This window comes from Colias eurytheme, chromosome 4 (assembly GCF_061535395.1).
Source record: "Colias eurytheme isolate Ceu_HAF_F1 chromosome 4, ilColEury1 Martin Lab GWU primary, whole genome shotgun sequence".
Lineage (NCBI taxonomy): Eukaryota > Metazoa > Arthropoda > Insecta > Lepidoptera > Pieridae > Colias > Colias eurytheme.
The window spans coordinates 8,908,545-8,923,824 of record NC_142983.1 but is presented as its reverse complement, the minus strand read 5'-3'; the positions used below and the strand labels follow the sequence as shown (position 1 = coordinate 8,923,824).

Sequence of the window (15,280 nt, the reverse complement as noted above, 5' to 3'; positions counted from 1 at the left end):
ATAAATGATAGTCTTTATTAACAGGTTACATGAAAAAATTGCATACAACTTTATAAAATGAGATTATTGTAATTAACTCACAGTTCTATTCTGCAGATTCTTCACACGGCACAGCAAACGCACCGGGTGTCCAACCAAGCCAGTAATATTCCTTGGCGTGGTAGGATCGAAGTATGGTGCGTCGGGAGAACCCTGCCATTCTTGCAGGAACTCCGCTTTGAAGCGACGGGATGACATTTCTGTGGCTGAATCTGGGTAGTCTGCACCTGAATCCGCTAAATGAGAAAAATGTATTGATTGAGTTTATTGACAACCTAAATGTAGATTGATTAATCTACAGTTAGGTGCTAGGCAGATGTTTTGTCTTCTGGCGAATTGCAAAATAGCCGAATTTGAAATAGTCACTTGTGATAGTCACTTGTTATGTCGGTGTTGAACATCGGAACCTTTTGAAATATGATAATAAGAGCGGGTTCGTGCGTTTTTTATATCCTTGACCACTTATTGAACTTTTTAACGTAAATTTTCATACATAAGTTTAACTGACATGACAGATAAACTTTTTATACAGAATATAACAGGAAGCTGTGTAAACGGCTAAAGTATAAAGTAACTTTGTTATTTACTGCCAAGACGTAGGTATGCGGTTTGATTTCAGCAAAGGTACCAGGAATTCAGAGCTCTGCAGGAGATACACCGGTTTAAACAATTGACGTGGAGTCGCCTATAGCAATGGATTAAGCCCGGTGAGATAATTGAGATTAGTCCACATCAATTGGCAGGCATTGAGACGCTTTGAGGTGGTAATTTATACTGCAGTGATAGCAACTGGATGGAAAATTGGATGCGATATTGATTGGGCTGTAGAAAAATAAGTGTGCATTTTGGTAGATATAAGCTTTATGGTGGTGAAAGATAAGTACTGGCGCCAAGAATTGAATATACTCAACGGGTGATACTTTTATTTTGTGTCGAATAAATCGTTTATTAGGTACCTAACAAACTTTTACTTGAGATAAAAATTATCTTTTTGGAAATAAATTTTGACGTTCATTGATAATACCAGGTATTTTCATGTCTTTACAATTATTTGTTGAACCGACTTTGATTAGTAGTTAGGTAAAGTTGATATTGTTCTTTTCTTGCCTGGGAAATAGATGAGTTTGTATCTTTTAGTATGAGTTATCTAAAAAATCCAACACATTATCTGGGAGCCAAAGCTAATAATTAACGCTCTCAGCCCCAACGGAGTCCTATAACAGAATTGTATTAGAAAGCCAATGTAATTACATGTAATGGTATTAACAAGATAGCTATAAAAGATAGCTTAGCCATTATTAATTCTGTTCCTCTTAAGAGACAAAAGGATGCCAACTTTTTTCATATCCATCTTATATTGAGAAGGCCGGCCATTCATGAGCAGTGAAGCGTAAAGGAATAAATACACAAGCATACAATGAATAGTATGATTTACGAGGACATCATTCAAATGGAGATTTTTGGCAGTCATAAATCGTTAGGAAATTAAAACGAATGGTAGAAATAAGTGTATTCAAATATAACATGTTTTTTTTTTCGTAATAATTAATTATTATAATATATTGTCTATAACATTATACTTTTTACATTTTCACATTTACATGATCCTCATCATTTTTTTATATTTAAAATGAAAAATCAAAAGAGTTTGTTTGTTTGAACGCGCTAATCTCAGGAACTTACTGGTCCGATTTGAAAAATTATTTCGGTGTTAGATAGCCCATTTATCGAGGAAGGCTGTAGCTATTTAATATCATCATGCTAAGACCAACAGGAGCGGAACACTGCGGGTAAAACCGCGATGCACAGCTAGTATGTAAGTAATAAGTTTAAGAAAGAATTGGGTGATGTTTGACTCAAAGCTGTTTCTCAATAGAAATCTATAAATTTTATTGCACTTTTTATAAAATAATACAGAACTTTGCTATTGATAAAAAAACAGAATATTATAAAGCAATGCATTACCTCGTAACAAAATGCATCCGTGAATGAGTGAAAGAAACAATGCTGTCTTGGCTCCACTAGGCTGGCCCATAATCATTCTCTTACAGTTATATCTTCTATTCTGAAAAAGAAAGAAACAGATTATTTATAAACTATTTACGAATCCTTTAAAGAACAATCTACCTAAAATACTATAGTTTTCAATATTTCACGATATCAGTAGTTCCACTTGATATATTGTTTGTTATTTTGTGAAATACAATTTCATCGATTTTTTGGTTAAAATTCATTTGAAAATGAATAATTATTATTAAAATTAATTAGGTATATAATTAATTATTAGGTATATAAAAATAATTAATATGAATGTAATTTTAGTTTTACAAGAAAAAGTATAATGAGTCTCTTTCTTATGTAAAGAGTAAAGACTGTAATTCTGTGTAACGTTTAACGAATTTAGCTTTCATTAAAGTTTCACTTTAACGTACCAACGACCTCTTTAGGAATTCTCTTTTATATATCTCAGAAGTTCCAACATTGTAGAAAAATTAGACAACATAAACTTTTGTCTATCTTGCGAATTAATCGTCATATATTTTAATTCGATTGTGACTTATTTTTGAAGAGAAATAAACTTCTTTAGGCGCGTTGAGAGTAAAATTTCAAGTTCACGTCATGGCAATATCGTCACGTCATGGAGCAAGGTGACGATTTTGGTATCTTTGAATCTTGCCAAAGAATTTCACTTCTGACACGTGTGTTCAGCACAGACGTCCTTTTCTTAATTTAAAAATTCTCTTAGAATATTTATTCTACTTGGTACCACGCTAGTAAAGCAGCAGGTTTAGCCGTATATAAGATAATGTTATTAATTTTTCTTAGAAAAAAGTATCTTATGTACAATATTTTCTTAAAACTTCCTTACACAGACTGTTAAAACAATCTTAAAACACACAGCTATATATTATTCATGTCTACAGAGAAATAATAGAGATTTCGATGTCTCGGAAGCGTTATTTATTCAATACAATAATCTCGAAAGTTCCAAAGTTTGATATAGATATTATCCTTCAACTTTATGAATAAACTTTTGAAGTGATGTGAAAATGTGTGTTGAGAAATATTCTTGTAAATATAACACTACAATTTATTTCCAGAAAATTCAGGAAATTGGATTGGAATTAGATATTGTTCTCAAGGATAAATATAAATATTAACAAAAAAAAAATAACTTTTATATCAAGAATGGATGGCTTTATGTAAAGACGATTAGGTATATATACCACCTAGATAAGCACCTACATGAGAAAATAAAGAAACATTTTTACAACTAAGTGTTAAATACAGATAGGCACAATCTATTTCCATATTTTTTATTCAAACAAATTTAAATAATCTCTTAATATTTAAAAATTCCTCCTAACCCCTATTTAAACCTTTCACAAACAATCAAGTCAACCGTGAACCCCATTTTCCTTTCCAATTAAAGAGTTTTATAAGCGTCTACATTAGCTAGGTCACGAGTACAATAAAAACATTCCTTAATGTAAGCTGTAAACAAAATTGCCTTGTAATGGTGCTGTCACGAACATAACTTGGAGCCATGTGACCGAAAATGAAGCGACTTAACACATGTCTATAGAATAAATTGTTTTTAATGATGTTTTATTCTTTTGTTGTGTTGTGAATTGTGATGGATTGAATGTGATTTGCTTATGGAAATGTATTTGGTATTTACATAACTGATGTCAATAAGGGATTTTTCGACTGTAGATTAGGTGGTTTAGATTTAAAACAACAATTTTAAATTGATCGTATTTAAAAATATGGGAAAATTAATTTCCTGTTTGTGTGAATAAATACAAAGATACGAAAATTTGAAGCAGATTTTGTTGACTCGTGATGTATTTCATATTTATTTCATTGATTTCAATTAACAGATAAATATGATAAAAAAATGTGTGCGTGTACTAGTGTAGGTACACACGTAAGAAGTGAAACTTCTTTATGACCTTATTTTTCAAAAAATAATTTACTATATGCAACTTTACAGAAATACGTCGAATCACGCGTGGTAGGGATAAGAAAAAGATGGCGCGTAACGGAAAAATGTCACACGTAACGAAAAAATGTTACACTAAATTTTTTTCCAACCCCGATAAAGAAGTTTCACTTAAAAAAAAACAAATGCATCCACAATTTCGAATGCAAAACTAATCTAAATCTTTATCGGAATAAACATGTTTTAGCGTTATTAAGGTTTTTGCCTTGCATGCATTACCAAAATCTCATAAAAATGAGTAAGGAATCGCGTGCAAGTCATAAATACCTCGTATTCTTTGTAGTGCTTTCGTTGGAAATAATTTGACGTAAGAATATTCTAGAATTTTCGATAAAAGTATTCCATATAAAATCTATGAGTCGTAAAAGATATTTTAGTTTAATGTATGAAGAAGGAAGTCAATTATTTTATGCAGTAGATAAATATTATTATGTATATGCATTTTCAGATAAATTCTCCTCATAAATGATACGGCGTTATAGTTTCTTCCAAATATAAAATCGATTTTATATTGTTATACAAAACGTGGATATTTTTAAGTAAATGTACAGAACAGGCGCCAAATTATTTTTTTAGAACCAATCATTATACTCTGGTTATTACAAAGATATAGTTATAATTGAAATCTTTCTAAATATTCCAACACAATAATCGTAATATTCGCTCTAGTATTGATACAATTTTATGCAACGGAATTTTTAGGATAAAAATGTTATAAACCCAAGATGGATGAGGTTTTAAAATTGAACCTTTTTCTCGGAGCAATCTTAGATACCTACTTCAGAAATAATTCGATTCAGATTGAAGAGTTTTCAATAAATAAGAGTTGTCTGGCTGCATTTTAAACTATATCTAAAGTGGAAAAATGCTGACAATATTCCTTGTTATCTTCTTTTGTAGGAATTCAGTATGGTTCAATATATTTTTCAATGGAAATTTTTTTTGTTTATTATTTTTAATCTTTGAGACGATCTCTTGATACAGCTGTTCTGAAAAATATATTTTTGTGATCCTTTGTACATGTTTTATCATGAAAGCATAGAACTAAAGTGATAATACATTTCCAATCGGAGGATTTGAAATACAGTAGGGTTGATGTACCACTAGTTGACCATTTAAGCGGTTTTATCTTTAGCTATATAATAAAAACGGGTTATTTGTTTTACGTTCAATGTTATTTTTGGGACACAGATAATTGAATAGTCACTGCAACTATTGTTCTTAGTATCAATTTGATAACCTTTATAGGTTTTATGAAAACTACTCTGAAAGTTACTTCTGCTAAAAACACCATTACCTGACCACTGATCACCAATATCTGACCATCATTGCTCTAAAAGTTGACCATTTTCAAAATGGACAAAATGTCCTTCTTCGAACATTAGTTTTGTTTAATAAATAAAAAAAGTCTGTATTTAAATTGAAGTTTTTTTTATTAAATGTTATATTCTATCAATAAAAGGATCTCTACGCCAACTTCAGTCTCCAATGTAGGTAGATTGCATGACAGGCGCAACTTTTCTAGTTTCGTGGTCCATACATATCATAAAGTCTATTGCAGAAATGTTAAATGGATAAATTCCACACTGCCATGCGTTAAAGCTCTTCAGGTCTGTAGATAGGTTGATGAAATCAAACCACTTGGTCATGGAAATCAAGGGGACAACTCAAGGTTAATAATATTCTCGGTCCCGAAACCTGACCAACTAAGTTCGGTACAAAATCTTACGGTGGTCAGCTTTTGGAAATATGCAACATAAAGCTATGACTTAACTACGGCTTATATGGTTTGTTAAATTAGGTATAAGCACAAAACAAAGCAAGTCTTTCTTAACAAAATATAAAGAACCAAGAGCTGACCAAACTGGTCAACAATAGGCGAAAAGTTGTTTTCGTTGCTCCAAAAGATAACCAGGCCGCTAAAAATCATGAAAAACTGTTCATGCCAAAAATGAAGCCGAAAGTCTATAACAGAATGGTTTAACATTATGCCTATAACAAGAGATATAAAAAGTAATCGATTGCATTCAAGATTAATTAAGATTTTCCAATCAACTCCCGATAAAAATCTCTTAGTAAAAAATGTGATTACTTACGGGGCGCCACCTTCGTGTTGAAAGAATGTCAATATTTCTGACCAATGGCAGCAAGATTTGTTTTTTTTTATAGATGATGTTGCTATACAGAAAAAAACAACAAACTATCATCTGGGGCTGCCGTATTTTCTTAATTGGCGCGTATATTTGAATTTCGGTCATGTATTGGCGCTTGGTCAGCTAGTGGTACACTGACCCTACATAATATACGATAATAAAAATTTTTCATAATCTACATAAGTTACAAAAATTATTAAATTAGACAGCGATAAGGGTAATAGATTATAAGTTGTAATAATATGTGTTCTTGCGATTGATTTAACGCGAATATCCTCTTATAGAAAGCAAACTGATCAAGTCTATGTAGAGCATCGCGTTATTGTTTGTATTTGGTAAAATAATAAACAGTTAACAGAACATAACGTTATCAATTTTTTAACTTCCAAACTATCAACCAAAATAGTAACATATATACAAGCTACAAAGGCCGAACATCGAGGTACAAGAAAATATTATGAAAGTGCCTTTTAATAACACTTGATACATGACCCCACAGTGTCACGCAGGAAATAAGTTTATAGATATGCGTGCACGCCATCACGCACGTTCTACGTATCAACTGGGGGAAAATTGCCAAAACAAAATTGCTTGGCATGCGTTCCGTGACGATACGGACTGGTATAGTTTCTATGAGGTTTTAGGTATCAATCAATATGTTTTATAGTGTCTAGCCGCTTGATTGTAAGTCAGACCAGCGAGGCTCGATTGATATTTTAAATAACAATAATGATGTATTTTCTTCATTGGACATAAATAATTATGTTATTTAAAATAAGGCGCTAAAATTTAACTTAAAAGTGTTACAAAACGTTATGAGCTAAATCTACTTAACTGCTAAGCAAGGAGCAGTCCCGAAAATGCATGCTACTTATACATAAAAGTTGAATATAATATCAACTAACAGATTTTGACTTAAAATTTTAGATTGTTAAAAAATAAACTAGTACCTAATGCATTTAGACAATTAATATTACAATTATATAAAAGTGCTCATAAAAGAATTGTCGCTAATAATTCACGACAGCCAAAAATATTTTTATACGAACTGTTAGTGCCATAAAAAGTAAGGAAAGCTTACACGAATTTTGATACCATTTTTGTTACACATGCTCGTGTTAAATGAATTTTAAACTTTCCGTATTTAGCGACTTCTCTATCAAATGTGTGTTTAAAATTTGTCATCGGATTACGGAAAAACTAAAAGGTAAATAACTATTGGTGCTGTTTTAAATTATAGTTTTAGTTTGAAATATTGATTGTTTATAAACTCTAAGTTACTTTCTTGTTTAATAAGAATAATAGTGTTTTATTTCAAAATTTTCTTCGTAGCTGGTAATACAAATATATAGAATTTGAAAAATGTGTAACAATGCTCAAAATATTTAAAATATTGAGTCAGTAAATAATAAAATGTTTGACCAATTGTTTAAATGAAACGTGTATTAATATGTTTATTGTATTTTACTCATTCTATTGCAAGTTCAATATAATTTATCACCCATTTCTAACACGAGTCACACAACGAGAACTGAATGGTAATTTTTATAATTATTACACTTTTAGCGTAAAAGCCTGTAATTTAGGTAAATGTTGGCAATCATACAAACAATGTTGTTGTTTGGGTTGGACGTTAGACTATTTACAAAAGGGTCATATTTTACTGACATATTTACATTTTAATTATAAGCTTTTATCAAGATTAATTCACGCCTACGAAAGAAGTTCGTTGGAAAATGAAATCAAAACGTGACAAAAGGTAGCAACGATTAAACAAGGATATTTAACTGATGATGTCGAGTTATCCATATATTCCATATTGCCTACTTTATTCCATTCACAAAGGAAATCCGAGATAAATAATCGAATAGTTTTCGCGTAACATTTTTTCCATTTCGCTTAATATCACAATCATTCATGCGTAGTAGACGATAAACTTCTTTCTATAACTCGATGACGGATCGGTGAGACGATTATTCGCCCGATAGATTGACCTTTGCTACTTCCAAAGATTATGTTAAGATATAACAGAAACTTTGTTGCGGTTCTAAGAGTTATAAAGTTTGAAATTCGTTTATACTAAGTTCGAATTGTCGGCACAATTTTGTATAGATTCGTGAAATTTATGCCGACATACCTGACAAGAGATTAAGATAAACATTTTATTAATATTCTCTTGTAGTCTGGAGTATACAGGGTGTCCCACTATTGGTATACTAAGCGCGAAGGGACTCGTAGTTTTGCATACACTGATCACATAAAAAATACTTAAAAAAGAAAATTACATCAAAAATTTTTCGCTAAATTTTTCCTGAAAATCTATGTTTTCTTCTCTAGCTTCGCGCAGCCGGCATATACCGCTCCTCTAATGTGAGCATTTTGTCTATGAAAACATAATCTTAAACGATAGCTCACGTGCTGGTGGCAAAGTTGGGTGGGTTGCTCGTTATGGGTGTACACAGAGTTTTAAGAATTCATCTTTTTGAAAAAAAAATGCGTCAGGAATTTTTTAATTATTTTTTACGTACTCAGCGTATTCAAAACTATAACCTCCTTTGAGCTTAGTATACCAACAGTGGGACACCCTGTATAACTTCGAAATACCGTTTTGTAGACGCATAAATTAAATACCTTCGAAACTAATATGAAATTGACGTATTTACACTAAGCATTTACATCGATATTGATGAGTTTTCTTCGAGAATAGAAACTATGAGTTTATCAGTATTTTATGTATTTTAACGTCGTTTATTTAACCATCGTCAAAGGTACTTAATCTCGTTGTTAAAGTATCCTTAATAGAAAACGCGTTAAAATAAACACAAAGGGTTTCCTTTGAATAGATGTGGACCCAAAATACAAAAGGTTTGAGACATATTGTTCCTAAAGAGAATGCATGAACTCTCTACGCACTTAATTTTTACTCAATTTAATATTAATATTTCTTTGTATCGTTCATAATGGGGGTGTTGATTGATAATGTAACTTGACCGTATTTAATATGTGTTCAGTAGAGACCAATAAATAAAAAATAATTGGCGTATTGAATTCATTTTATGAATGTAAAGTGCAGGAAACTTTTTCCTTTAAATTAGATTACATAATGAAATAATAAACAGTGTGCAAACTTTACTCCACTCCTATAGAATGTTGAGAAATATTTGCAGATATTATCGTTTACAATACATTTTTTAATAAATATCTATGTTATTTTCAGGTAATAATATATTTCGACGCAATTATGAGCGAATAAGTACATACTGCACTAAGTAAAGAACGAATGTATGTCGTTTAGATAATAATATATACATACATTTATAAAATAGAAACTATAACACGTGTAACATGTGCTATAACTGCGAGGAATGCGAGTTCCTCCCTGAGGGCAGCAAAATGTTACAATTTAAAGTATATTATAGTAGATATCCTGCCCACTAGAGAGTATCTAGATAATATTTGGAACATGTTTTTCGTAATAATGTTATCTAGTAAATAGTTTGATAAAATTAATATCATATCAAAATATCTACATCAATATTAAACATATGTACAATAATTTACTCTGGACTTCAATAGCAAGGAATATAATTCTATATTGTTTGTAGACATAAAGTAAATATTGCATTATCCAAATGGTAACAATGAATATTGATAAAATTTTTGAACAAAAGAACATTTGTATTTTACATACATATAAACATATATTTTGTTGAGTGCCATATTAAATTGGTAACCTTTATGGAAGTCAGTGTAATAATAATAATTTTCCGTAGCTCGTAGACACAACTACACGATGTACTCTTTCAGAAAATGCGCGTCTTCATAAGTTTTCGACTTCATAAATAGTATGTAATATTAGTCTAGTTTTCATCAAAGCTTTGTTAACTTTGTAACTTATTTATAGCGAACAATCAAAAAATCTATTTTTATCTTTCACGAGGTCATTGTCAGCATGATTTCACGTCTTGCACGATGAGCTAGTTAGCTTTTTATTCAATTTACACGATGTAATAATGTCACACTATACGGGCGATGATTGGCTCGTTTGGCCCACTTCCATACTTTATGAGTACTATTCACAATGGGCAGCATTGGGCGAGTATAGGCCATCCCGATAGTGAAGGCCTGTCTACGATCAACCGTCATTGCAAATGTTTATTCATAATCGCCGTAATGGCAGCAAACTTCGACGATCATTTGTTGGGCCAACGCTGCCCATTGTGAAGAGGACCCAATAGATTGCTCTAGAACTTGAGTATCGGCGATTGTTAACTTTGACCTCACATGTGAATCCTTTTGTACGTCGTTTCAAGTCCAAACAAAGAGGTTTGCTCCCGAGGACATGGTAATTACTCTGTCGGGTTGGCACAACGCCTGAGGCGCTGCTATATTAGTTTCAGATATATGGACTATAAAGTGTTCGAGACGGACTTTTAGAACAAAAAGTATATTCAATCTATCAGTAAAGAATAAGAGAATAAATTAAAGATAATGTTATGTTTAATTTATTCTCTCATTCTTTTTTTGAGCGAAATTTAACACACACAATTAACAATAAAAAATAACACATTCATCTACTAAATAAAAAAAAAATTGTTAAGAATATTCAGTCCGGTTTTGTAATTATGCATTATTTTTTTATTGGGGTTTTTAGTATTATTATCAAAATTAAATTATTCCTTATCTTTTAATACAGTTTGTTTAATATAATAATAACTAAGCTTTAAATTTTCGGTAAATTTATAAATTATTTGATGAAATAATAATATGCAGGTTTGGTAAAATAGCAACTGAAATATCCTTTAAAATTATTTTATAAATAGAATCCACGCAAATCTCTGAAACAAATCCCGTTCTAACAAATCCTGTCACTTCCAGAGATATTGTATTATTATTTCATCATTTTGTGCAAATAATTGCTTTTGAGTGTTGTTTTGCATTTCAAATAACTTTGGGCTAAAATATTTGATATTTATATAAATTTTATACTTTTATCGTTATTTCTATACGAATTAGAAAGGTATAAACTGAGACATAAGTTAAATGCATTTCGAATTTGTTTCATGCATCGATTTTCTGATCGAGTTAAAAGTTATGACCTTCTATAGGAACTACTATTTACTAGTTTCAATCGGGAGAAACCCAGGACCTCGTGGTTAGTTAAAGCGTGATAAAAATAATAGAAAAAAGGAGGCGGTTAATAATAATAACAAATTGGGCGAAATTTGACTTACAGATAGCCACTATAATATCCGCTAAGAAAGAATTTTGATTAGTTCTGCCTCTATATGGATAAAATACTACATGAAAGCTTGTTATGTATAAAGATATACAATATATTTACGTCAGTTATTAATAACGAAATATTTCCCAATAATTGCTTCAATATTGAATCATTCATCACAAAGGAATTAAATGTAATTAACAGTCAACGAGACTTTAAACTTATTAAAATGTGATAATTAGTGTGCCATAAGCAAAGCGGCTTAACTATTAAAATTAATTTTAAATCATACGCCAGTATCACAAAATGTGTAAATTAAAAAAATACAATATGAAATTCGTAGCGAATCAACGAGACTTTAAACTTATTAAAATGTGATAATTAGTGTGCCATAAGCAAAGCGGCTTAACTATTAAAATTAATTTTAAATCATATAAAACGCCAGTATCACAAAATGTGTAAATTAAAAAAATACAATATGAAATTCGTAGCGAATATTCAATTATATCTACTTTCGTATTCACGAATAAAATGAAGTCGCACCCAAATGAACGAGTCATTATATAATTAAACATGTAATTAAATTAGGTTAATGGAATGAAACCGCAAAGAGGTGACAGTACAATATTATTACTTCTGTGTACGAAAATAAGACGAATGTTTAATGCAATATATTCATAGGGAAATTGCCTTAAAACGAAAGAGACAGGATTTATTCAACGAAGAATTAATTGCCTTTGAAGGACTTAACTTCTATCCCGTTGAATTTTCTGAACAAACATAAATAATACAATGAATATAATACATTATGTATTAGAAATTTAAATGGGGAAACTCATTATGTTAATATAAAAGAGCAAAATGATACCTAAACAAATGTACAAAGATAAATCAAACTTCTTAGACACCGAGCAGTAGGTATAGATATAAAACTCTATAATATACTCATGGTCACAGTATAAGAATAAACTAAAGTAATATATTCTTACGGTCATTGTATTTGAATAAAATTTATGTGGCAAATTATACGATAAGCAGTAACAATCACATTACCACATCCGTAAAAAAATGTTATCATAATATTAAAAAAAAACCACTAATATGATAAGGAAGTAGAAATTTCAATTATCAATTCTTTACTACACTATATATATAAATTAGAAAATAGAACAAAATATTACAGCCACTAATGCCTTTGTACTAACTCTTCGAGTATTCAAGAACTTAATATTGTACGTACTTATTTCCGTCAACAGTCCCTAATAATAACAAGCTACGTATCTCTTCAGTTGTAGATAATATTTTCCTTAACAGGCACTCAGGGTCCTCGATTATATAACCTCGATATTATTCAATATGGCAGCCGAATCGACAATGCTATCTGATAGAATTATTGTGGTCTAGAGTGCTTATCATATAGTCTTCCTGTTGAACTGCTGTGTAAGTGTATATAACTATTTATTGGTATGTAGTTGTGCCCCAATGAATAGGGAAATTTTAATCATAAATATAACATTTTTTTGGTATATTGTTGTGCATAAATTATTATAAGTAAGGGCAAATATCATAATGATATAAACCCGAAAGTTTATGAGTATTGAGTATGGATGTGTGGATGATGGATTTCTCTTTCACGCAAAATCAGCTGATCTGTATGAAAGTTAGGAATACATAAACAAGTAAAGTATAGTTTGGAATAAACGCTACCTTTTACGTGAGTACCGACTATACAAGTGAAGCCGTGTGCTCCAGCTAGGTATCTAACAACAAAATCCTGATGACACAAAAAGTTCGTGTTTTTTGTTGTTTGTTTATTATCTCTATTACATTTTTTTTATAACAAAGAACTCACTAATTATAGGTACATTTAATCACCTCGATTACATTTATAGTTTGTTAAGCTGTATCTTATTAATAAACAGGTAAAAAAGAAACGATTTTTACTCTGTTTTAGTTTTATACCTTGTAAACCCGAATGAAGCCGGGTCTAGTAGCAACAAATATTTATAGACGATTGCATGTGGTACCAATACCAAGGCATTGAAATAATACATCGATATATTAATATGGTATATAATAGGTTTTCCAATTACCATCGACCAGCAAGGTCTTATCTCGTACACTCCACATTCCTAGATTCTGTTTACTCAAGGGCTCAAACATCAATGTTTTCGCTTCGCCTCAAATAAATATAAAGAATTATGAAGGTTCTGTGACCTTTCCCACTATGATTCTCAATCTAATTCTATATAGCAATACGTGGTGTATAGGATTATATCAATTAGTATGTTAAACAAAGGGATTGTATCTTGTATCAATTGTATTTAGATTATAGATTATAGGTTTATGTTAACGTTAATTATATGTATTACTTAGATTATTCCCTTTATACTAGTTGCTTGATAGAAATTAAGATTAGTGCGTTATTAATTATTTTATACTCCATTGATATTTAAATTTAATTAGGTATTAAAAAAAATAGTAAATTTAGCTAAATTGCAGAAGCACATAAATATTTAGCCTCATTCAAATTAGAAGTACAGTTTTCTTAATACAAAATAAATCGTTATATAATTTATTTTTATATGGTATAGGTAAAGTTACTCTAACTTGCTTGTTTTTTTAAACGATTTGACTCAAAAACTTTACTCGATTGACTTAAAAAAATATTTCCCTTTATAATTAACATTTCCAAAATATACTGACTTGTTTACATTAGAATTATAATTTTAGTTACCTACCTAAAACTTTAAGCTAAAATTAACCCATAACAAACTACTTAGGTATCTAAACACAATAAATATGAGTTGCCTTTTGTATACTATCTACATAGCTTAAAGTTTTATATTTTTTCATGTTCAATACAAAATATTCACCTTTCCTTAAGACAAAGTGCTAAATAAATATCAACCAATAGGAAATAAATATCTCCTTCTAACTATAATTATTTAAATTATATTATTATATTATATACCTAAGTTACTCGTATTATGAACATAAAATCAATTACATGCAAACTACGAATACCTAATGTATTCGTCCATAAAACATTGATCAAAGAAAATATTTACATAAAACAAGTACAAACTATCTTCATAATATTATCTCAGTGTCATAATATCCATGCAAAATTTCGCTCATAAATCTCATACACTGCGAAAATCCATTAAGTAGGTACGACTCATCCTGACTAGACTATAATCGGACTTCTAATGTTTACCATCATTCATCGCATGTCACATTTTGACAGATTATGAATTTAAAACAACCACCTACCTACATCCACATCACGAAAGTACGTTCATACGCCCTCTGGAACAGTTGTTCACGAACTTGTTTATAATTATTTAATTGTTATGCACGGGACTCGCGGCGTCCTCAGCGAAAAGATACGCGGCTGTTATTCTACGCACACGTTTTCAACTGCGGTTCCTTGCGATCGCGCTTGGCCGTTAAGCGCCGCGCATGCGCACTATATTCTTTAATACGGCCACAAATTTTTCTCACGGAATTACAAAACCGCAGCCGTAGGTAGCACTTGGGATTTCCACGTAATGTAATCACCGGAACAACAGAATGTAACGAGATTTTTTCTCTCGTGTAATTCCAAGTGATATTTACATGAAAGTGAACGAATGAATGAAAATTCTTTATTGCTTAAAAAATACAAATACAAAAGCACACAACACATATAAAACAAGCAAAAGGCGGCCCTATCGCTAGATAGCGATATCTACCAGGCAACCCTTAGAGTAATAGGAAATAAACAAAACAAAAAGTGGGTAAGCAAAAACAAGGCAATACCAACAAGGAAAACTAAATAAAATATTCAATTATTATAAAGTGAAAATATTCAAT

The 15,280-nt window shown here is 30.6% G+C and overlaps 1 protein-coding gene across 1 annotated transcript in view; it reads right to left on the bottom strand.

Annotated features, from left to right (window-relative positions):
• LOC149909130 (zwei Ig domain protein zig-8-like) overlaps positions 1-14,816 on the bottom strand; it is a 28,693-nt gene extending 13,877 nt beyond the window's left edge. The window contains exons 1-3 of the mRNA XM_090101385.1: positions 14,699-14,816; positions 2,005-2,104; positions 82-275 (exon numbers count right to left, since the gene is read on the bottom strand). Of these exons, the coding sequence (XP_089957511.1) occupies positions 82-275; positions 2,005-2,080 (270 nt within the window). The 5' untranslated portion in view covers positions 2,081-2,104; positions 14,699-14,816. The remainder of the gene's footprint in view (positions 1-81; positions 276-2,004; positions 2,105-14,698) is intronic.
• Positions 14,817-15,280: the final 464 nt, after the last annotated feature.